Below are 26,818 nucleotides of genomic sequence, written 5' to 3'. Positions count from 1 at the left end.
AAAGAACATAGGGAATTGAAAAAATCCAGTGTCGACTGCAAATATATATTATTCGGGGTTTGGTATGTTCATTCCATACCCAATGCTCTTATAACAATTATAATTTCAAACCATTGAAAATAAAACTTTGCATTTCATAAAATGCAAAGAAAAAACCCCAAAGAATTACCAAATTTGTTGTAGTCATACTTGATATCTTGATTATGGACCTTGTGGCAAAAGCTTAAATTGTTGTGTCCGTTTGAAAATCCTTCAGTTCTTCATAAGCTCACAAAGATTGTTAATGCAACAATGTGTTATGGACTTGTGGTTTCAACGGTTGGTTCATGTTGACTGCGATAGTAACTTCTGTAGTGATTCAGGCGATTTTTGTGATTTGGGTCTGTTCGATTGTACCTATTTGTTTTTCTTGTAATGGAACTAAGTCGTTCTTCATCAGATGAAAACTTGAGTTCCATCACATACATGGAGCTAGTAATGGCAATGCTGGAGAATTTTTATACAGTATTACTTTTTGATTTTGGGTTGTGTTATAAAGTTGTATAGTATTATTTACGTTGTAATATGTTAAAATAAAATAGCCTACATTGTAATTGTTAATTTAAAATATATTCAGGACATTTACATGTTTAATACTCGTAATGTCGTTAGGTACTAATTTCGAAGTTCAAAATGATGAAAAGTATAGAAAACGGATTAGAACACTCCCAATGGGTTGTTTCAAACTTCTAATATACTTTTTCGTAATACTCAATTTACATCATGCAATATATTTCAATACTCATTATTTAAATTAAGAGTAAATTACACTTTTCGTCCCTAAAGTTGGCACGTTTTTCACTTTTGATCCCTAAACTTTAAAAATTACAATTTTGACCCTAAAGTTGGCCAATTTTTTCAATAATCGTCCTTTGGTCTTACGGCGTTAAAAAATAGCCGTTAACGTACGCACGTGCTAGACACGTGAGGGCACTAATGTCATTTCACCTTACACAGAGGGACGAAAAGTGAAAAAATAGCTACTTGAGGAACGAAAAATGACAATCATACAAATAAATTTATTCTTCCATACTTTCTTTTTCAATCATCTTCTCCGATCATTTTTACCGATTGAATTTTCCGACTAGACATTTATTTTTCGATTATACCTAATAAAAACTCGACTTTGAATCCAAATATAAACCACAAACAAAATCATTTACTCAAATTCATGACACAAAACACAACCAACAAAACAAATTATAGTTCAAACATGTTAGTCATCTTTTTTTTTTCTTTTCTAAATTTTGATTTTAATTGAAAGGGGGACGGTGGATGGTGGTGATTTTAGGTGTTGGCGGTGGTTGGTGGTGATTCTAGACGGCGGCGGTTGGTTGGTGGTGAATGTAGACGGCAGTGGTTGGAGGTGACTGTAGATGGCGGTGTTTGGTGGTAATTGTAGGCAGCGGTGACTGGTGGTGATTGTAGGCGGTGGTGGCTGTTGTTGCTTGTAGTGGCGGTGGCTGTTGGTAATTATAGGCGGCGGTAGCTGATGTTGGTTACAGACGGCGGTGGCTGGTAGCGGCGACTGTTGTTGGTGGTTATTAAGTGGTGGTGATTGGAGAGGCTTGGGGGTAAAGGGGAAATAAATGTCTAATCGGAAAATTCTATTGGAAAAGACGATCGGAAAGATGACCAGAAAAGAAAGAATGAAAGAATAAATTTATTTGTATAATTTTCATTTTTCGTCCCTCAAGTAGCTATTTTTTCACTTTACGTCCCTCAAGTAGCTATTTTTTCACTTTTCGTCCCTCAAGTAGCTATTTTTTCACTTTTCGTCCCTTGGTGTAAGGTAAAATGACATTACTGCCCTCACGTGTCTAGCACGTGCGTACGTTAACGGTTATTTTTTAACGCCGTAAGGCCAAAGGATGATTATTGAAATAATTGGCCAACTTTAGAGTCAAAATTATAATTTTTAAAGTTTAAGGATCAAAAATGAAAAATGTGTCAACTTTAAGGACGAAAAGTGTAATTTACTCTTAAATTAATAAATACTATTTGTGAAAGAAAGGAATAAAAAAAACCCCAATATGAAGCTAAACAAACCGTGGTCACCACCACATTTCTCTTCCAATACAAAGTTCAATACATTACACCCTCAATGGTGTAGTGTTAAATATTATGGAATACAAACCTCATATGCTCCCAATTGGGAATGCTGTTACAAACGTAATTAATTCATCACTAGCAGACCATTAAATATAGTTATTGCAAGTTGGATCGTTGGAATGTATAGTTGGGCTACGTATTCAAAGTTTCAAACCGTTACAAGCGTAAATTCATCACTAGCAGACCACTAAATATTATATAGTTATTGCAAGTTGGATTGTTGGAATATATAGTTGGACAATGTATTCAAAGTTTGAAACCGCCACCACGAAACCATATAAAATTTGAAAGTAGAAATTTTTATTTTTCAAAACAAAGGAGTTTGGCTACTCAACTAGTTAATCAACCCGGGTTCTACCCGGACATGTTAATTAAAATTTTAAAATTATAAAATATATTAAAAAAATATATATGTAACATTTGTCATTAAAACATTATAACCTGATATAAATGTAATAATTCAACTAACACAATAAATATATAGTTAATAGATCAACTAACACAATAATAATTTTTAAAATAAATATGACTACCGCATTAAGTCAATAAGAAAAGACATTTTATTTGTAATCTTATATAAGAGAGAATTTTTTATTTATTTGTAATATTATATAAGAGAGAATTTATTTTCTTTAAATAAATAATTAATATTTTTGTTAAACATGTAAAGGGCTATTTCTATTTTATTTATATATGACATCATAATTAAATAAAAAAATTTTAAAGTGAAATATGAATTTGCCACATCAAAAGCTTTCTAAAAATACTTATAGAAAACAATCTTGTTTTATTTGCATTAAAATAAAAAGACATTTCATAAAATTATATTAACAAAATTAATTTTCAATTAATTTTTTTTGTCTCCCATAAAATATTAGGAATTTCAAATAAATATTTAGTGGGGTTTTTTATTTGATATATATGACATCATAAATTAAAGAAAAACATTTTTAAAAAAAATATGTGGCTTTGCCACATCTTAATTTTTCTAAAAATACTTTTAAAAGACAATTCTCTTTTATTTATTATATAAGAGAGAATTTATTTTCTTTAAATAAATAATTAATATTTTTGTTAAACATGTAAAGAGTTATTTCTATTTTATTTATATATGACATCATATTTAAATAAAAAAAAAATTTAAAGTGAAATATGAATTTACCACATCAAAAGCTTTCTAAAAATACTTTAAAAATAAAAATAAAAGATGTAATTAAGATGCATTAAATAATTTTACATTTATTAAAAATTCAAAAGACAGAACTTTTCATAAAAAAAAAAAAATATAACTATTTTATACGTGTAGTCCTAAGAGTGCATTTAATACTTTTTAAAACAATATAGTAAGTTCTTTCACCCACCTAAAAAGTCCCATTAAATTAAGATAGTCGATCATTTTAATTAAATTTTGTTACATCTTAGCTTTATAGAATCTACGAAAAACCCCAAGTTGCATCCATCATATTATAAAAAGGAGATAGATATAAATTTACAACAATTATTACCAATCTATAACCAATATATACAGTTTACTGTATAATTTATAACTAAGTAAAACATGTATTATTGTTATAAATTTATCACTTGCCAATATAAAAACCAAGGTGACTTAATTCATTTCGTTGATGTTAGACATGTCATTATTACAAGTCGACCCTACAACTGTTTATTAAAGTATGAAGTTATGAACTGATATATGCTAGCAACCGCCTGCTTTTGTAAACGTTAATTTTAAAATGAAAAAATTTAGATTCTTATATAAAACTCAACTTTTAACTAAATAACTTTTTTAGAATTAAATTTAATATAATAAATTTAAATATGACCATTAGTTATGGAAAAGAATTTCTTACATTTTTTTAATTATATTAATTAATTAATTTAATAATATAACTATGGAAAGTAATTCCTATACTTCATATTATTTTTTAAAATCACTTTTTTGATTTTTTTTTTATTTGCTATTATCAAATTATGACTTCACACTACAAGAAAGTTAGTTTTTTGCGACAAAGGCTATAGGGACGACGCAAAAGTCGTCCCCAAAAGCCGGTTAAACGACAAAAAATTCAACGCTTTGATTAAAAAAAAGTCAAAAAAAAAAAAGTTTTGGGGACAACAAAGTCGTCACAAACGTTGTCCCAAAACCGATCCCGATACTACGACCCGAGTAACAGTGCCAAAGAGAAGACCACACTAGGCGCTCCTTAACAACTAGAGATTAATAGAGTATGAATTTACATTTGATAAGATTGAAACATCCACCATATAAATAAAATATGGTTCTCTCACCACTTGAATTATTGATAATTGTTATAAGTAACTTAACTTTTATTCATTGTAATGGTAATATCTTTTCCATTTCATCTAATAAAGCAGTTATTGTCACTTACAACAAATATTTATTTATAGTTTATAACACACAATTTACACTTGTGCATATATATTTTTTTTTTACTTTTTGGGACATTAATTATAATCCTAGGAGTTCAATTTAACAAAAATCAATTACAATTGGTTAATTATTAAAGAGGTTAACATATGTACTACAACTATACATATATTTGGGCAATGCCAAGTATATTATCAGGGGGCATTTTTAAATATTTATAATACTTACGGGTTAAATTTGTAACTATTTTTTACTTTTTCGTTTTTGCTGTACTTATATGGGCAGTGTCTTCAAAATACCTATTATTTCCCCATTATTAAATCAATAAAATGTCACATGAGAACATTAAACGCATCAAACCCGTAAATTATAAATTGATGTTCACATACGAATATTACATAGTCGTTCACATGTGAGCAATTAAAGTTATAATCCTCTGTCCCAATTTAAATGTTTTATTTTAACTTTTTAAGTTTTTTTTTTACAGTTTTAAATATATATTTTTTTGTTTGTGTTATATTTGATGTAAAATATACTACTAATAAATTGAGTTTTATAAAATTATTAGTTACACAATGTACGTATTCAAGAAACATTTTGGTAGACTACTATAATTTAATATTCAACGCAACCACATCACATTACATTACTCCAAGAAATAAACCAACACTACACTAGTATGTATTCTATTGCACTTTCAGTTCTCGTAGCCCTCATCGGAATCATCTTGTTTTATCGATGGTTTTCCGGTGCTCATTCAAACCTGCCACCTGGCCCGAAGCCTTTGCCAATCATCGGAAGCCTACACTTATTAGGAACCCTGCCTCATCGAGCCCTCCACAAACTATCCCAAATGTACGGTCCTATTATGTCTATCCGTCTTGGTTCGGTCCAATTTGTAATAATCTCCTCACCAGATGCCGCCAAGCTCTTCCTTGGGACCACCCATGATGCAATTTTCGCATCACGTCCCAAAATTCAAGCTGCAAAGTACTTATCTTATGGGTGCAGGGGAATGGCCTTTTCAGAATATGGACCGTATTGGCGGAGTGTAAGGAAGTTTTGTACATTAGAGTTGCTAAGTGCTAAAAAGGTTAGTAGTTTTGTTGGGATGAGAAAAGAGGAGATTTCTTTGATGGTGGACGAGCTGAAAGACGCAGCAAAGACGCGTAAAGTGGTGAATTTGAGTGAAAGGGTAGGGGTTTTGATTGAAGGGATGGTGTGTAGGATGCTTTTTGGAAAGAAAAATGATGATAGATTTGTGTTCAAGACTATAGTTGATGAAATTACGGAATTAGCAGGAAGCTTTAATGTCGCGGATTATGTCCCCATATTAGCCCCGTTTGATCTTCAGGTAATTATTAAACTACTTACTTCAAGTTATTTACATACTATAGTCTATACACATCTTTAAAAGGAGCATGATTGGTTCAGTGATAAACACCTTTGCCTCTGGAGTCATGTGTTCGATCCTCATCCCATGCAAAGGTTAGGTAGAAACTGGAAGCAGCCTCTCTGCTTAGGTAGAGGTAAGGTCTGCCTACATCTTAACCTCCTCCATACACCGTCGAGGTATTGGGGCTCAAAACCCGCAGAAAGCGGCACTGAGCAGTTAGTTACTTTTTAGTCTATACACATCTTTAAGTTAATCTGTCATACATACTTGGCTTATTGTGGCAGTCTAACTTGTTACACTTTGCTCGTTAAGAGACTTCTTGTGATGAAACATGACTCATTGTCTTAGAGGGCGTATTATAAAAGTATAACAGTGAGGGAAAAAAACACAAATAAATTACTGGTCCAAACTCAATAGACAATGGTAACAATTTTAAGTAATGTATATATTCGACTAAAGTTTTCCTATATCTATTATTTCATTTTTTTGCATTTGATTGGTCGGTCAACTTAATTTGCCAGATCAATTTGTAAATGTTTATTTGTAATTAGTTTGTTTATTTAGCATTTCTTTAAATGAAAATGAAATTCTTTCACGATGTGTCCCTAAACATTAGTAATTGTTTTTCAGACTAATCTTTTCAAAAATTTCTATTATGGTTTAGTGCATACTCAACAATTACGATCAATGTAATAAACTTTACTGATTAGTTGCAAAATTAGTAATTAAATATTTGAAAATTAAGAAAAAGAACAAAAATATCATTGTGAATTAGTAGTGATGTATCTAAAAAAAAATATCTACAAATGGAAAGATGATGCGACTTTAATGGCCGGAAGGATCCGTATGCTAAATCTTGTGATTTGTCTTGTATCAAAAGATACACCATGTGACTGATAACGACCCTTTAAGAAAAAGACATTTTTAAAAAATGTGAATGAAATTCACAGTGTAGGAAACTTGGACCACTATGGCCTTATCTCAAAAAAAGAAAAAGTTATGGTGATAGAAACCTCTAGATGTCTTGGTACTGAATTGATACTTAGCTAGACTCCCCAGGTCCCTACCTTTGCATGGGGGATAATGCACGCTTAAATCACGTGAAAGCGTCCTCCTAAAACTACAGATTAAATTTGGTTTAAAACAAGAATAAAATCTGACTTTCATTTGATTTAAGATACATCAATACACTCGGCCATAAAAGGTTGGTGATGGCCTGTGGCGGTTCCATATAGGTGGTATGGGGTTCAATGGACCCTCCTTAAAAAAAAAAAAAAATTCTTACAAAGCCCATATAAAAATCCCTTAGAAACTTTGGGTGAACCCCCTTACATAAAAAAAAGCCCAATATATTTAAGAAAAAATAAGCCCAAAGATTTAACTAAAAAAAAACTTACAATTTCTATCTATTCAATAACAATTCCAAATGGACCAAACACAAACCCTTAACCAACTTCTGTTGAAGATGATCATTACCCTCAATGATTGAACCGCATCTACCATTTTGTCAAACTTGTGACTGCCAAGCGGCCAGCACCAACGACATCAATTCTCTAGTTGTTTGAGTTGCTCCGTTTCTAACTTTCCCCTTTGATCCTTGACAAATTGGTAAGAGTTTCATGATTTAAGGTTATTTTTTATATTAATTTGGATAATCTATTGATTAGAGTGATAAGCAATGAATATTGATAGTGAAAAATGAAACTACACACAAACCATAGTTGTCTTTTTCCTTTCTTATTAAGAGTGTGTTAGTACGAGAGACATAGAGAGAATAGTAGATAAGAATTTGGGGTTTTTTGTGGTTGTGTGAAATCTGAAGTAAAGTAATACCCATGGATTTGGAAATACACAAATAATGACATATTTAATTGCTAGTCGAAATGTGGGATTGGGAGAAAGTGACAACGGGTAAACAAAGACCAAAAACTCCAACAACTTTAATTTAATATTGCACTCTATTGAATGTATTGTGACTAGTCAGGCAGAGAGTCATGCTCATTTATATACTTTATACTTATATAGTTATATTCTGTACTATATTTATTTTAGAATTAAAATGTGGATAAATAATTATTTGTGTATATTGTATTTGTGTATAAGACTAATTTGCCCAACAGAATGACTGATCAGTTTATGAATGATTGTTTAGTGTCTTACATTGAGAGAGATATATTAGATGGTATTAGTAAAGAGAACCTTATGACGAAATTTCAAAGTTTAATAAACGGAAGGAGCGAACAATAAAGGAAATCACAATACAAATTATAATAAACGACCTCTATAATGAGACGTTTTAGAAACTTTCATTAATAATAACCATTTGTTCTTACAAAAGATGGAAATGAGCATATGACAAGTACAAATGAGATTCTTTAAAAACATGAGAATATTAACAAGCTAAAGACATCTCGAAATGTTTTCTCCTAATATATGTTGTGACTCCAAAAGCATGCATTACGTATATGCAGCAAATAACTCAAGTACCTGAGAATACACATTTAAATTACGTCAACATAAAGTTGGTGAGTTCATAGTTTTTATAATAAGAATTTACCTTTGGATCACAAGATTTATATAAGATATCACATGCATTACGAATATCAAGATAACATGGTTATTCAAACCAATAATATTTATCATATGCTTATACTCTGGAAACCGAATACCTTAACATCATACGATTCACGTATATCTAATAATAATAATACCCCTCTTGTGATGCTAAAATGCTCAACACAATCACGATATATTTCAAATATTAATTATCCATTGCAAGTGTTAGTGCGACTAACCTGGATAGGGGTGTCAACCCAATAGTACTATTTATAATATTCGTGTTGTAAATTTTAATCGGTCCAAGTTTCATATAGGGGATTTCGAGCCAGAACATTGTAATAATAAAAATATAAGCATGGATCATTTTAAGCAATTGTGACCATAAAAACAAAACAGTTGTGTATTTTCAGTCCCAAAAATAGTAAATAGGGATCCATGAAACTCACCTTAGATCGGTGATTGATTAGTAACGTAAAAATGTTGAGGATGACGATGATGATGAACGAACAATTTATCCTAATGGAATTATGATTTGATTTATAGTCTTGGTTTAAACTTAATTATAATTTATTTTTGAAATATTTATAAATGATTTCTCATTTTATCTTTATAAAAATCTTTCATAAGTTTTTGTTAAAAATACAATTTATAAGCTATCAATTAGCTTAAGATATGAATGAGAATAAGAATACATTTGAAAGTATTTCTTTGAATTGATATGAAATATATTCGAAAACGAATACGAGTGTGTATATATTTATATACATATAACGAAGAGATACTTTAAATAGTAGGACTATAATTAATACAAAATGTATTAATCATAAGATGAAAAGATACCTTAAATGGCAAGAAAAACCAATATTATATTTCAAGTTGTGTTAGGGTTGACGTGGGTCATGTAGTATCTTGACGGTGAACCAAGTTGCGTTTAGAATGCGAAAGCAAACCGTTTGCGAAATACAATCCGCTCCGTTGGTATACCCCAAAGATGCCAAGGTCAATGGCAATCACGTTTAGAAATATAATATGGTTAAAAGGCTATCAAGGATATATTCTATCCATAAATCCGACAATTTGAGAAAACGAAAACAATTCACAGATGGTGAATAGCGATTATATGAATATTCATTTATACTTCATTGGAAGTACATAAGGAGATTTATATAAGTGTAAATATCATGTACTTCAATTCTATAAAAGTACCAACAATTTATTATGCGTATAAAAGACATATTCAACGTATTTAAATGCAAGTATGTATTAAAATGAGTATAAATAAGTTGACAAGCATTTTAATAGATAACATATAGTTCTAAAATCAAAGAGAAAAGTATAGTAAGGTTTTGTAAAAACACTTACAAGTTCGAAGAATTAAAAATTCATATAGGAATGAGCTCCGAAGAAGATCTTGAGAAAATTGAATATAGCTTGGACTTGTTTACTTGAAGAATATGAATAAATCCTAACTCCAATTGACCATTATAACTAGACTTTTTGATGATCTTGTAAGAATTTTCGATAACAACTTCGTGTTTACAACTTCGAAACCAACGAAATCAAGACAACTTTGGTTGAATCGAAAGCTTGGGATGATGAAAGGTTGTGAGAGATATGCTTGAACTTGAACAAGTATGGATCTTGGAATGATAGGGATTTAAGAAGAAGAAGTTTGATGTTGTGAATTAGCAAATTGGAATGAAGGATGAAGCATACTATTTATAGTAAAAGAATTTGCAAATGAAAGGTAAAATGGTGGTGGTTTTGGCCGTGGGTTTGGGGGGCTAGGGGAGGTGATTCATCAACTTTTTACTAGGGTGGTGATGTGGTAGAAAAGTGGTGGTGGTAAAAGAAAAAGAGTGATGTGTTCAAAAGCTATGGTAAAACAAATATCTAGTAAGTAACTAGTTTTTAAACCTCCTTACTATTCACTATAATTATTTAAATTTTTCGATTTTTCGAGTGTGTTATTTTATGAATTAAAAATCATAATCGAGTGTAGAAATACTAGAAATTATGTTTCCCCAAGTCTTAAGTTCATACGAGAAAAGCTTATGCGAAAAATAGGCGTTTTACGAATTTTCTTGAGATTTGAACTTTTTATTTTCTAGTTGATCATCATCAAGGTTTTTAAACTTGTTAAGGTAGTTCATTAGTAGTTCGATTGATCACACAACCAAATAAGAAAGCTTATCACATACTCATACACTAAATCATGCCCCATCTCAACCTAAAAATGCCCTAATTAATATAATCGAACCCTAATTGCATATAATTAGGTTAAATTAATAAAGTGAAAATTTGACGGATGTTACAGAGTAATATTGTAAAAGTTATTACTCTTTACTAGTAAAGTTGTTCTATGTTTCTAAGCTTTCATTTATGACCTGACCCGTCGACCCGACCCATTATAGTTTTTTTTTCCACCTCAACTAAGTTATTGTGACAATTTCAAGGACCCCTATGACTTGACCCCTATGACTTGAAATCCTGGATCCGCCACTGTTGATGGCCACTAATCATGGCCCGGACTTAGGTAGAAAAGGAAATGATAATTAAATAGTATGTGCTTAACCAGGTGACCCGGTAACTAAATTCAGTTGTTGATATGTTGCTACATTTTTTTTAATCCACTAATTCCATCGGTCATAACCGTTGTCATCACTACTCGTCGTCGTCATCATCGTCACCGTCGACGTCAGCATTACCGGTTGCTGTCGTCACCGTCACAACGATGTCGCTTTGTTTATGTTCCAATTTAGTCAAAGTTAAAACATTTTGAGACACCAGAGTAACATCTAATTAGATTAAATACAAAATTAAGACTATTTCTGCAACTAACCAAAATACATATCTCATCATCCTCATCATCAAACACACATACAGATATTATATATATATATATATATATTACATCACGCATATCTATATCAATCATATACGTGGAAAATCTTGAGCACAGATTTATTAGATACTACTAAAATAAAAATTACCAGCAGTATAAAATATATTCCCTTTACACCAATCCATCATCGTCATACAACCTATATATTACCTGATTTTTTATTTCTTCTTTTTCTTTTTTTGTTGAAACAGTATCTCAAATTCTGAATAATACTAATAACATAATAATTAGTAATGTTCAAAAAATCAAAAGACATAAATGGACGTAATAAAATCTCAGATGAGCCAATTCGGTTAACCACCCAAAGACAACACACCATAAAGATGCATTTAAGCACCGATTTGTTGAGGATAACTCCTTCATACTGAATAATCTCGGCCTTTTCTTCGATAAATGAACCATCTTGAAAATTACCAACTGCCATTGCCGCCGCCACACCGGTGGAGACCGTCGGAAAACACCACCACCACACCGTTGCTCTCACTCGGCGTCACTCTTTTCCCCCTTCTTTCTTTCTTTATATATATATATATATATTATATATATATATATATACGTGTGTGTGTATGTATGGAAGTAGGTATGAATGGATTTATAAATCTATTTTTCTGAAGATATGGTTGATGTTTTTGAAGATCTGCATAGATAAAAGAATAAATGGTTGGTAGGTTGAGTGGAGAGAGAAGCAATATAGAGACAAAAGAATAAATAAAACAAAAGTGGATTTGCAAAAATGGTCCTTTTTGTATTGAAAGACAATCTTGTCAATAACATGTGTAGCACATGGCCTCAAAAATTGAGAAAATAAACGGTCAGCTAGTTTTGGACCAAGGATGCAACAGGTGTGATATGACAGGGATGCGTTTCACGACTTTGCACATGTTTGTATCAAACTTGCAAAATGTGTGATACCACAGGGACCAAAAATGCAATTCGTTCTAATAAAAAACACTACATTATTTTCAATAAATACATTTTACTAATAACAATTAATTAAAAAAAAGTGTTAGTTAATATAAAAGTAATTCTCATTATAGCTCGATGGGTGAGCCCCAGTTAAATACCGGAGGTCTCGAGCTCGAGACACGAGAAAGACATTTCAAGGAATTTTACAAATAAAGTACTCCAGTCAAACTGATTTGAGTCCTGCAGAGTGGACATGGTCTTATCCCAGTTAAATGTCGTGCTTTCAGGCAGTTTGGCTTGGCTGGGGGTTTCTCCTTCTACTAAATATTGGATGTAAGAGGTCTCTATAGCGCGGTCCCGATTAAGTCAACGTATGTTACCCTCCGCTTCGAGTAACCCATACCTTTTTTTTTTAAAAAAGAAGTTAATACAAGACATTATATCATAAATTTTCTCAATTTTTTTTTCCTACAAGAATAATCATAAAGAAAGAGAAGCAATATTCGTTCTACAAATATTGACATTTTTACCACACAGCTGAATTTTTAAAATATACTATGTAAGTCAATGAAAGATATATGTGACAATTTCAAGGACCCCTATGACTTGAAATCCTGGATCCGCCACTGCTGATGGCCACTAATCATGGCCCGGACTTAGGTAGAAAAGGAAATGATAATTAAATAGTATGTGCTTAACCAGGTGACCCGGTAACTCAATTCAGTTCAGTTGCTGATATGTTGCTACATTTTTTTAAATCCAATAATTCCATCGGTCGTCGTCGTCGTCATCACTACTCGTCGTCGTCATCACTACTCCTCGTCGTCGTCGTCATCACTACTCGTCGTCGTCATCATCCGTCACCGTCGCCGTCAGCATTACCGGTTGCTGTCGTCACCGTCACAATGATGTCGCTTTGTTTATGTTCCCATTTAGTCAAAGTTAAAACATTTTGAGACACCAGAGTAACATCTAATTAGGTTAAATACAAAATTAGGACTATTTCTGCAACTAACCAAAATACATATCTCATCATCCTCATCATCATCAAACACACACACATATATTATATATATATATATATATATTACATCACACATATCTATGTCAATCATATACCTGGAAAATCTTGAACACAGATTTATTAGATACTACTAAAATAAAAATTACCAGCAGTATAAAATATATTCCCTTTACACCAATCCATCATCATCATACAGGTTGTATATTACCTGATTTCTTTTTTCTTTTTTTGTTGAAACAGTATCTCAGATTCTGAATAATACTAATAACATCATAATTAGTAATGTTCAAAAAATCAAAAGATATAAATGGACGTAATAAAATCTCTGATGAGCCAATTCAAGGTTAACCACCCAAAGACAACACACCATAAAGATGCATTTAAGCACCGATTTGTTGAGGATAACTCCTTCAGACTGAATAATCTCGTCCTTTTCTTCGATAAATGAACCATCTTGAAAATTACCAACTGCCATTGCCGCCGCCACACCGGTGGAGACCACTAGAAAACACCACCACCACACCGTTGCTCTCACTCATCGTCACTCTTTTCCCCCTTCTTTCTTTCTTAACATATATATATGTGTGTGTGTGTGTGTGTGTGTGTGTATGGAAGTAGGTATATAAATCTATTTTTCTGAAGATATGGTTGATGTTTTTGAAGATCTGCATAGATAAAAGAATAAATGGTTGGTAGGTTGAGTGGAGAGAGAAGCAATATAGAGACAAAAGAATAAATAAAACAAAAGTGGATTTGCAAAAATGGTCCTTTTTGTATTGAAAAGACAATCTTGTCCATCACATGTGTAGCACATGGCCTCATAAACTGAGAAAATAAACGGTCAGCTAGTTTTGGACCAAAGGTGTAACAGGTGTGATATGAGAGGGATGTGTTTCACGACTTTGCACATGTTTGTATCAAACTTGCAAAATGTGTGATACCACAGGGACCAAAAATGCAATTCGTTCTAATAAAAAACACTACATTATTTTCAATAAATGCATTTTACTAATAACAATTAATAATAAAAAAAGGTGTTAGTTAATATAAAAGTAATAATCATTATAGCTCGGTGGGTGAGCCCCAGTTAAATACCGGAGGTCACCGGAGGTCTCGAGCTCGAGACACGAGAAAGACATTTCAAGGAATTTTACAAATAAAGTACTCCAGTCAAACTGATTTGAGTCCTGCAGAGTGGACATGGTCTTATCCCAGTTAAATGTCGTGCTTTCAGGCAGTTTGGCTTGGCTGGGGGTTTCTCCTTCTACTAAATATTGGATGTAAGAGGTCTCTATAGCGCGGTCCCGATTAAGTCAACGTATGTTACCCTCCGCTTCGAGTAACCCATACCTTTTTTTAGAAAAAAGAAGTTAATACAAGACATTACATCATAAATTTTCTCTTTTTTTTTTCCTACAAGAATAATCATAAAGAAAGAGAAGCAATATTCGTTTTACAAATATTGACATTTTTACCACACAGCTGAATTTTTAAAATATACTATGCAAGTCAATGAAAGATATATGTGATAAATAAATCAAAATTTATGGTACAATTATTACTTCTTAGGAAATATGAGTTAACGAATGAACATGAGTATTTGAGTAGTTCTTCGACATTATTTTAAGAAGTTGGTGTCGAGGAACTGGAAGTATATTCAAATGAATGGTTTCATTTTCTTTGAACGTGACTCCAATGTGTAGTAATAATCCACTTCCTATATTTGTGGAGTGGATTATTAGGGGGGTTTCCTGAGTTTGGGGTTTCATCTTAGGCATGTGTTGTTTGAGATCTGCATACTGTCCAATTGGATGTCACTAAGGTGTTTCAAATGCTTAATTACTACTAACTACTAATTACTAATTCACTGTTAAAAAAAATATATTACTAATTCAATGTTCAAAAAATAAAGTTGCTTCTTGTTGATCGATGTCTAAATTAAATGGAGACCAAAACGAATTTGAGCTAAGTAGTTCTTTCGAAAGGGTCATTGAGTCATTCCGAGCTTGTGTTAGTGATAACACTTCTTTATCTCGGACCATCGATGTTGGATATAATTTATCGATTGGTTTAAATATCTGGTTAGTTAGGTTAGGTGATACGGGAGACCAGACTTGATTATTATGTATATTATGTCATTTATGATAACGAATAAAATGTGCAGGGCTTGACAAAACGCATCAAGTCCTTAAGCAAGGACGTCGATCATATGCTTGAAATACTTATGAAGGAGCATGAAGACCGAAGTCTTGATGGGTCTAAAAAGCCAGATGAAGTTGATTTCATTGACATACTGTTGTCACAAAAACACAATGGTGACCTATCTTACACACTTGATAGGTCAACCATGAAAGCCATTTTACTTGATATGATAGTTGGTTCAATTGATACTTCAAAGACAGCAATTGAATGGACTTTATGTGCTCTTATCAAATACCCTAGAGTAATGAACAAGCTCCAAAAAGAGCTAAAGACCGTGATTGGAAATAAGCCGCTGGTTGAAGAAACAGATTTGACAAAACTAACTTACTTACATATGGTAGTTAAGGAAACTTTTCGGCTTTATCCAGTAGCTCCACTTTTGGTTCCTCATCAATCAGTCGAGGATACTATGATTAGCGGTTACAATATACCCAAGGATACAAGAGTTCTTGTAAATTTTTGGGCATTTGGACGTGATCCAAAAGTGTGGTCGGATAATTGGGAGGAGTTCCTTCCAGAGAGGTTTCTTAATCAAGATATAGATTACCGTGGATCTGAGTTTCAGCTTATACCATTTGGCGTCGGGAGAAGAGGGTGTCCTGGAATGAATTTGGGATTGCTAAGCGTTAACTTGGTGGTTTCGAACATAGTACATTGCTTCGATTGGATGTTACCAAATGACATGTCACCAAGTGACCTCGGTATGAAAGAAAAATTTGGATTATCAATGCCGAGGGATGAGCCCTTATTAGCCATTCCAGCATGTCACATTTGAGCTTAAACGTTGGCAATGTTAATGATACATTGATACTTGATATTTATAAATAATGATTGGCCTGTTTATATAGGTTTGAAAAGAATAGTATGTATTGCCTGCATCATGTGTCTAAATTTGTAATTTGATATATATATTGTATATGAGTTGTATATGTATTTGTAGTTGTCTGAAGTCCATTATGGTAAGGGTGTATCCATTGACACACCCACCAATTCGACATACACACTTAAAACAAAGTCGTATTGCGGTATATGTTTGTATTAGAGTTTTTACTATAAAATGACAAAAATATCATACGCCTCATATCAATCTATACTCTTTGAATATGAGTGTTTAACTAATGTCTGGTGAAAGTGACTTCTATCGATTTTGATGTGACAAGCATACAGGGAGTACTACATTTAAAAGCCTTTATTTAGGTAATATAGATTTATGATGGTTCGTAGGGATTATTTATGTATATATGAGTAGCATTAGGGGGATGACATCGCATGGATTATCCATGCGTTAGTTGTTGTGAGTGTGTTGGCACAACTCAACACCGCCGCCGACCCTCAAATTTACGGTGTGGGGAAGCGTTGCGTGGTAGAACCCCGCACTTGATTAGGTGAGTGGTGGGTGACCGTTGGCTATTGTCGTGATGCTTTGGTCACGAAGGTTATTGGGGTCTAGGTTTATGGATGGATTTTTTTTAATATGTAAACATGTATATTTATAGATATAGATGGCATATATATATACTACTCCTAATACACATACGATGTACAATAGCTATATTAATTGTATCATAAAGAAATTCGAATATGCCTCATACATGATTTGTGTGAATAAAATAAATTCTGGTTAAAGTAAACCGATGAACGAAACTAAGTTATAATAAACGATAATGATAAATATAATATATGTTTATAAAAGTTTTGGATGTACCATCAAAATCAAAACTTATAAGCATAATGGATGACGGCAAATATCCTTGTGATTTTGGATCGTAAACTCAAAAGTTTGAAGTCTTCATGTTTATAACTTATTATATGTAATATAAGTAACAAGGGTTGAAGAATTGAGAAAGTAAAAGAAACAATTTTATTAATAAGAATGATCAATCAAATAAGGTTATAATGTATTTTGTATTTATAAGCCTAGAGTTAGAGTTTAACTAAAAAGTGGGTAATTTTCATTATTAATTAAACATTAAACTAAGATGTGAGGTTATTTCACCAAACTTAAGTGTATGATAGCACCACCCTCACTTTTCCATATCTAGGGTTACTTACAAAAATGGTACCTCAACTATCCACCATATTGCACAAATCATACCTAGGCTTTATTAATTACGCCCGTCATACCCAAACTTACCATTTTCCACTTGGACCATACCTGGACCTAACGTCCGTTAGTTGTGCTGTTAAGTGCCCCCATGTACATGTATGAAATCTGTAATTTTCATTATACTTCAGGTACCATTTTTGTAATTTACCTTTATTATTAATATGTTAGTTTATAAAACTATATTTTATCAATTAGTATTATTTAATAAAAATTAATATTGTTAGTGACTATTATTTAGTAATAAATTATAATTTTATAAAAATTTATTAATATTTTTTTACTACACTTCAGATACCATAATATAACTAAAAGAGAGGGTTAGGGTACATTTGGCACCTCTAATTCCCCTCCTTTAGCCTAATACCCTCTCCTTATTAATCCTCTATTTTTTAAATATTTATTTAATAAAAAATGGTCGACCTTTAATAAAAAAAATCTTATAAACCAACACATGTTAATTATCATCTACGACTCCGTGTTGTGAACAACTCGAAGAAAATCAAAACGTTCGAGATGGTCTTTGTTGATGAATTGTTATATATTTTTCAAATTATATGCCATACACTTTTTATTTTTCTTTTTATTTAACTAAAAATGAAAAAAAAAGGTAATCTGGAATCAATATTTATATGGATTTAATTTTCATATGTTTCTTCTTTATCTTTCGTATTAATTAAGTTGTGATATTGGTCATACACTTTTTTGTTTCTCTTTTAATTTAACTAAAGCTATAAAAATGGGTAAACTGGAATCAGTATTTATATGGAGTTAATTTTCATATGTTTCTTATTTAACTTTCGTATTCATTAAGTTGTGGTATTTGTTATACACTTTTTGTTTCACAATTATTATAAGATTTATATATCCTGAGACTACCCGTCCAATGGACGGGACTGAACACTAATATATATAAATGTATATATATACCTTATATATATATATATATATATACCTTCGACGGGAGTGGAACTTCCACCCAAATCCAATCACCCACGCGTGGACACCTATATATACGTTTAGATATGTTGTTGTATTGAAGACGATGAGTCCCAAGCCCCACCTCTTTGTTTTTATCTTTTACTTTTATTCTCATTAAAGTGAAATGTTTTAAACTAAATTTTTGTTTTTAACCCTAAACTATCATATATATTTATAAACTACCTTTTTGAAAATATATTATTGTTTTTATTATAGGTTTATTTTATTTTTTTATTAAATAAAATAAACTAGAAGAATTACATGCGCTTCGCTGCGGTGTTTAGCATGTTTAGTGTTGGTAACAACAAATTTTTGAACCTTTTTCAACTAATCATTTTGTTGAAGTATAAATGAATTAATTACAAGCAGTTGTGGAATAGATGCGCCTAAGTAGTTGGTTGAAACAAGTTACAACTTTGTTTTATCTAACTCCGCTATCCTAAGCTGATTATAAGAACACAACACGGATCCAAGCTAAATAGCTCTAATCGTGGTGAGAGTTAGATGATAAAGATGCACACACTCTATGATACACTAAGGCAGGTTTATATAGCCATAAACCATCATAAACCATGCCTTAGTGTCGTCCATTCACTTCTACGTGTTCTTGATCTAATGGTTCTGCATAGATGACTAAAAGTGACATTGTACTTCTTGTCTCCTAGATGCTTCCATGTTCTCTTATGCAGCCAATAAAAAAAAGGACACCTCATAAAATTTGAAACAATTCAACCGCAAACAATGGCACATGAGTGTACCTCGTACCATTTGATTCCTTCCATTGCCAGTGATAGTTATCTAGAGTTGTTGTCGAAGCATGAAAGCACTTGTAATATCTTGATCTTCCAAGTTATTCCATGCTCTCTTTAAGAACAGGGCCGACCCTGCATACGGGTGGGCAGAGCGACGTACCGGAGCAACACTTTTTGGTTGGGCATACAATTTATAGTCCATACTTTATTAGAGTATGTTCATTTAATCATATTTTTAAGCTAAGTAATGTGAAATCTTATTGAAATTGGTTGGATATGTAAAAAAAAAAAAAAAAAAGAAGCGACTATGGCTCTGTGTGTAAATGGACATGGCGGAACAGAGATATTAGATGTAGTTTAGAGTTATGGCTACATGGGGAAGAAGATAAATAGTAATCATTTATAGTACAATAGCTTTTTTATGAAAAGTTTTTGATCACATGTTAATATGAATTTTTGAATAAGTCCCTTGTTTACATAAAGACTTCTAAAATGACCCCTTTTTGAGTTTATTGAATTACCCTTGTTATTATTTGAGTAGTAAATAATGAATTTGACTTAAATATACTTACATTATTATTAAATTACTCCAAATTATAGTTAAATAATGATTTTATTTATAACTAAAATATTACATTTGACAATAAATATACGTATAAAGTTAAATTACTTAGATATATGGTTAACAAATTATCTCTTTTTATAGGTAAAAGAATTGTTGAGCTTGGAAGTAACTTTGTATTCTATAGTTATAAACGTATAAATATACTAACACTAAAAATAAATTTAAGTATTAGAACTTTTTTATTAAATTTATTAAGTTAATAAGACATTATTGACTAGTTAATTGTTATGACAAACGATACAAAACATCAATCAGAATGATTTATATATTTAATAACTTTTACTAGTATGTAGATTTGAATCGCGACTAATAATCATCATAGAATACTATCAGAATATTAGATATCTTCGAACATAGCTTCCAAATCTACAGAAGACTTCTAATTTCTAAATCAATGTAATGGATTAAACATTTTTAGTTTAGATTGGCAAATGTTATGATAAGATCATAGATAATCTATTTTAAAATCATTAAAGAAATTTAGTGGTTTGCATATCGCTTCTCTATAAAGAATACATCACATGATTTATATCAATCTGCTAAAGTTGGTAAAGTTTATTTATATAATGAGAAATCGACTCGTATAGCTTAACTTTCAAACCTTTATTTACAGTGTGTGCTTTTTTAAAAAAATTTTATATGGGTAATTTTAAACTGTCTCGACCTGAGCATCAAAAATCTCAGAACCGGCCCTGTTTAAAAACCAAGTTGTTTTCAACCTATCAGCTTGACCTTCTATCCTTAGTTGTTTTCTTCGACTTAAGATATTAAATGTCGACAAATAATATGTGGTATTGTCGAGTGGGTTTCTACCGAATAATATCTCCAAAGTAATATGCGGTGTCTAGCCGACAACACAAATCAAATTGAGATGGGCTTTCTTTTTTGTGTCTAGCTCGTTCGCCCAAAATAAAAGAATAAGAGTGGTGGGCTGGTGAGTGTAATGCAGGGCCCAATTAAATCTACCAACACAATTACAATTACTAAAGTCTTCAAATTGTAATATGAATTTTGCTTCTTCCTGCTTTCCATTTGCACAAGTACAAGTGCACAACGAGATTTTGTACGATCAACGTCAAGAACACATTCTGTATTCTTCTATTGATCTTTCACAAACTATACTTGAACAAAGTTACTTCACTCGATCATCATTTTTAGCCATCTTTTTGTTTTAGCTTAAACCTGAAATACATATAATATACATCAATGTAGGTCTTTTCTAATAGATAACTTATTTAATTAATCATCCTTATACCATTAAGTATAGTGGTGCTGGGTTGTTGATGTTGCTGGTCTGCTTGTTTTTGGGTTGTTGCTACCTCCTACACTCTTGCTGGTTGCATAGGAATTTGCACCAAATGAGTCATAAATGAACCAAATTGGTTTTTATATCAAGAGGAACAAATTAAAATTAACTAAAAGGACATGGATAGATGTACCTTATGGATCAAACAGGTTACAAGTCAAGTCCATATCATTTTGGACAATTAATAAATACCTTCCTCCTTAATCCGGGCTTCGGACAAGCAAATATAAATTTAAAAACTTACAAATGATGGAGTTAAAAAAAAATTATATAACAAATAATTATACATATTTGATCAAATTTTTAGTTCAAGTTCATAAGTTAAATCTTTTTCAATTGGCAACATAGTTAACCAATTTAATCTTTCTTGTGATATTGTAGACTTTAAACAAATTTTTATAAATTTTAGTATAGAAAAGCTTCTTTCAGTAGTAGCAACGGTGACATGAATAGTTAACATAATTCTATTAGCAATATACTCATTTGGAAAGGTATTAAACTTTTAAATATAATTTAAAATATTAATAGGTGTGTTACTTTCTAAACCGATAATATATTTTAAAATATTTAGTTCTTGAAATCAATCTACACCATCAATATCTAAAATATCACAAAATTTTAACACTTTATCAAGATTAAGACAATGCTCTTTTAAACTTATATCGTCAAGAGAACTTAACTTTTTAATAGTAAATAAAACACCAAAAGTATTTGCATACTCTTTAAATTGAACAAATTTACTTCTAGTCGAAAAAAGAGCTTGATCTACAATGTACAAAAAATAATCAGTTTTGAATAATTCGATAGGACTTTTTATTGTATCGTTAGCAACATTTTCATTAAAGCGTTTATTTATACGAGAGGTACGTTTCTCACAAAACGTAGATTCTACATCCAAATCTAAACTTAATTATTTTTTCTTCAACCATAGTCTTTTCAAATCCATTTTTTCTATAATCTTTAAAATAACACAAAAGCATAACCAATTCTTTTATAGTATCATCAATACACATGTTTTTATGCTTGTAAGAGTTTACTAACTGAATTAATAGCAAACAAAACGTTATACCAAATAATCAATCCTAAAAACATTCAAACTCTTCAAATTCGTTATCTACTAAGCCTTTAGCATTACTATTGCCAAATTCGTTTCCGAGCACAATCATCACATATTGCCAACAACGCTTATTTGGTTTGTGGTGCATGAGATATAATTGCCTGAACACTTTCTACCCGACTTTCCCAATGTGTTTGTGATAAGGATTTAAGAGTCAATTTTGGTATATGTTCAAGTAGTACATTTTACCTTTGGGTTGAAAAAGTAAATATATTATATATACGTTGTATACCTCCAAAAAATTCACGTGCTTTTCTACACGACTTAACAATATCACAAAGAACTAGATTTAAACTATGACACCCACAAGGAGTATAAAAGGCTATAGGAGGAATATCTAACAAATGTTTTTGGAATCCTTGATGTTTCCCTTTCATATTAGATCTATTATCATATCCTTGATCTAATATCATTCCCTTTAATATTATTTATATCAAATCGTAATCTATTAATTTCAAAAATAATAGTGTCAAAAAGACCTTTACCAGTTGTATCACATACTACTAAAAAATCTAATAACTATTCTTTTACTTCTATTAAAGTTGAGGAAATATCTAAATTTGAATAATAATTGACATTTGTTCTTTATGGCTTACCTCTGGAGTACAATTAATTTATCAAGTATAATAGAAAAATATCTAGCTTCTTTCACTTTTTGATCAATTTTATTTTTAATTTAACTTTCTAGTAAGCTAATTAATTTGTTTTGTGTAAGGTAATGATTATGAATTTCTTCGTTCTTTATACGTCTAACATGTTCTTCAATTACTTGATCAAAATTAGCAAACATCTTAATAAAGCAAAAAAAAAAAAATGTCATTACCTTCTTCATATAGTTTTTCATTTTTTTCCACAAAATGCTTAATTATTCCTTCTTAGATTCTTTACAAGGGCGAATAATCTTTTTAATACACCTCTCCAATGTTCTTTTTCTTTATTTATACGATCTTGAATTTGTTTATCGATTGTTTTATTTTTCATCAATTTTATCTCTAAATATTTCCATTTTTTCATATTTATAATGTGTGCTCTACTCTTTTCATGTCTTTTTAAATCAACATTAATGTTTTTCCAATCATTATAATCCTCGGGTTGTGATCATTTGAAAACTAAAATTTTCGTGAAAACTAAAAAACTGGTCCAAACACACTGTGATCTGAATTTAACACAATGTGTTTTTAATTTCTTTTTAGTAAACACATTGTGTTAAGTTCATATCACAGTGTGTTTGAACAATTTTCTGATTTTCATGCACTATCAAAAACACAATGTGGTTCAAAACTTAACACATTGTGTTTTTAGATTACACAATAAAAACACAATGTGTTTTTAAAAAACACAATTAAAACACATTGTGTTAGATTTAGATCACAGTGTGTTTTAGTCTGTTTTTTAGTTTTCACAGAAACGTTAGTTTGCAAATGAACATTTTACTCTAACCCTCACTTGCAAGTTTACTTGTACATTGATTAATATCAAATAACTTACAACAAAAACAAAATGCTCTATCTAACACTTTAGAATAAGCCAACCACTTTCTTTCATATTTTTCTCCATTAGGTAAATTGAAAGAACCAGACTCGATAAACCGAGAATACAATTTTTTTTTTTACATACCCACTGCGTCGCAGTGGAAGGAACCAGTTTTATTTCCGTGGCAGTCCACTGCGCCGCAGTGGGCAAAACCACCCCCACTGCGCCGCAGTGGGGCACCTGATCAGCAAACCAAAAACTATTTTGACACTTGAATCAACTTAAAATCTTTACATTTCACAAAAAACTTCATAAAACACATTCTAAAAGTTGCCTAAGAACAACATAGACACATTTTAAACAGGTTTACAACATCGTCTAATTTCAAAAACCATGAACACCATCAAATGAGTCATTTACCCACTTTGACACAAATTTTCGCCCAAACTCAAATATACAACTTTCTAAAATAACTTGCACTTGACCATTTACAGAAATGTAGTAGTAGTAAGATATCAAAACATTATGTACCAAGAGCCAAGAGAAGAGGGACAACTAAGCCTCTAACCAAAAGGTCGTCATTCGTCCACAAATGACCTAAATACCTCAAGTTTTGCAAAAACTTCACTTCAAGCTCTAGATCAACACATTCCAACTGTCAATACTAGTTCCTTCTTCCGGAACTACCTATAAAAGGGTAAACAACTAAAATATAAGCAAAGGCTTAATGAATATATACTTGCATACATTTACGGATACGAAGAAGGACAAAGTACAAGGACTTTTACATGTAACCTATGACATCGTCATGTCACATTTACATATTCACCTTGCACACTAATAACACATATATGGATCCATATAAGTTAAACAATCATATCTATCGGGATTCTTAGGCCCTGGAGGTTCTTAGGCCTCATATCATATCAACTATCGGGATTTTTAGGCCCCGGAGGTTCTTAGGCCTCATAATCACAATGCCCCACATGGGCTTATGCCACATTAATTACCACACATGGATTTACAAACTTCAACATGAAATGGTCAAAACCACCATGGGCAAAAGGCTTTAACATGATGTGGTCAATTGATCCAACATAAATATAAATGTATGCAAATATACTCACCTCCTCCGCAACAAAGACAATAATGCTAAAACGATAATGCTCAACAAGCTCAACCTATGATCATATCATAAAATGCATAAGCTTACATTCACAACTTGACTAGCCCAACCTAGTCATATTAAATCACTAGCCTTTTCTAAACCCAAAACCCAACCCATTTGTCATTGAGTTACTTTCATATTTATCAACATCATTAGGTAGTTCATCCTACCATTTCATCCACATTTCAATAATTAGCAAAGTTCATCTTTTCTTACAAACTCAATTTATCACATTAAACTCATCTATTTCATAGTCAAATACATCACATAACTCAATGACAAGTAGGTTAACTAAGGAATTGGGGAAAATTAATCATAAATCATTTTCTAGCAAAACCCCCAAATTGGTCCACTCCATGAACCCTAAATTTCACAAGAAGGATAGAACTAAAGTAGGGGAAATCAATACCTCAACAATGGAAGACAATAGATTAGGGTTTTCAATTCACAATTCCTTCCCCTTTTTCCTCTCAATTTTCGGCCACCACCACCAAGACCCACAAACCCTAACTTTTGAATTCTTGGGTGAAGATTATATGTTGGTGATGATTAATACTATAAATTCTTCCTTGAACTTGAGAGGATTTATCTTTGTTTTTGAAAGAATGAGATGGGATGCATGAAAGGAAGGTGAAGAAGAAAGAAAATAGTAGTGGAAGAGTGATTCATCAACAAGGTGGAAGGCTGGCACTCTTTGGAGCTGCCACGACCCACCCCATATTTTGTGGGTATTTTATCCGCTATCCGCTAAAGTTTCAACTAAATTAACCCCATTTCTAAAAATAAAATACTAGGAAATTAATTTAATGTCAAAACTATGAAAATGGTTAATTTCTTTTACCTTAAAATCTTTGGGGTGTTACATAAATCTAGCACATAATAATTAGAACTAAAGAATCTTAAGTGTTCATCCTTTGGACTTTGAATACTTTTAAACATATTAGGATCTTTTTGAACTAATAAATCTCTTAAATTATTATTTATGTTATTCCAATTACTTGGTTCTTATATAGTAGCATTTTGATAAAGATTAGCGTTAACATTAGCATTTTCATTAAGATTAGGCTCAACATCCTTTTCATCAAGATTAGTATCAACATTAACATTCTCATCACCATTAACCTCTATATCACTTTCATCGAGATTGGTATCAACATCAACATTCTCATCGATCAATATTAGCCTCAACATCATTTTCTTATATATTAGCATCAACATTAACATTCTCATCAAGATTACCCTCAACATCAATTTCATCTAGATTAGCATCAACATTAGCATTCTCATCAATTTTAGCTTCAACATCATTTTCATCTAGATTAACATCAACATTAGCGTTCCCATCAAAATTAGCCTCAACGTCATTTTCATCTAGATTAGCATCAACATTAGCATTCTCATCAAAAATAACATTATTATCATTTTCATCAAAAGAAGCATATTGATTATCAAGTTTTATTAGTAACACTCCTTTTTGAAATTTCATAAAAGCTTCTCTTTTTAACTTTTTAATCCTTTTTGAATTACCACATTCATATTTACGATATCATTTTGACATTGACAATCAATAAGGAAACTTAGAAAGTCAAAAGTCACTAATTCACAAAAAAGACAGATTCACAGATGACGTTAAATAGAAAATAAATCAGAAAGTTCAGGTTCACAAATTAATTAACATAAATAAAAATAAAAATTAATAAAAAAACACAATGTAACAGCGAACTGGATGGTGGTGCGAGTGTGCATGTGCCTTTGTT

The 26,818-nt window shown here is 31.4% G+C and overlaps 1 protein-coding gene across 1 annotated transcript; it reads left to right on the top strand.

The window, feature by feature from the left end:
* Positions 1-5,179: 5,179 nt before the first annotated feature.
* On the top strand, positions 5,180-16,484 carry LOC122609804 (cytochrome P450 CYP736A12-like). Its single transcript, XM_043782747.1, has 2 exons — positions 5,180-5,897; positions 15,498-16,484. The coding sequence occupies exons 1-2, from the start codon at positions 5,223-5,225 to the stop codon at positions 16,308-16,310; spliced, it is 1,488 nt and encodes a 495-aa protein (XP_043638682.1). The 5' UTR covers positions 5,180-5,222; the 3' UTR covers positions 16,311-16,484.
* The last annotated feature ends 10,334 nt before the right edge of the window (positions 16,485-26,818 follow it).

Source organism: Erigeron canadensis, chromosome 1 (genome assembly GCF_010389155.1).
Source record: "Erigeron canadensis isolate Cc75 chromosome 1, C_canadensis_v1, whole genome shotgun sequence".
In the NCBI taxonomy this organism is placed as follows: Eukaryota; Viridiplantae; Streptophyta; class Magnoliopsida; order Asterales; family Asteraceae; genus Erigeron; species Erigeron canadensis.
The sequence above is the reverse complement of the archived record's forward strand: the minus strand, read 5'-3'. Positions and strand labels throughout refer to the sequence as shown.

Bases quoted from the DNA above. Each gene is read 5' to 3' on its own strand.
- LOC122609804 (XM_043782747.1), top strand. From the start codon at position 5,223: ATGTATTCTATTGCACTTTCAGTTCTCGTAGCCCTCATCGGAATCATC. The intron at 5,898-15,497 runs GTAATTATTAAA...TAAAATGTGCAG, and splicing joins TAGCCCCGTTTGATCTTCAG to GGCTTGACAAAACGCATCAA.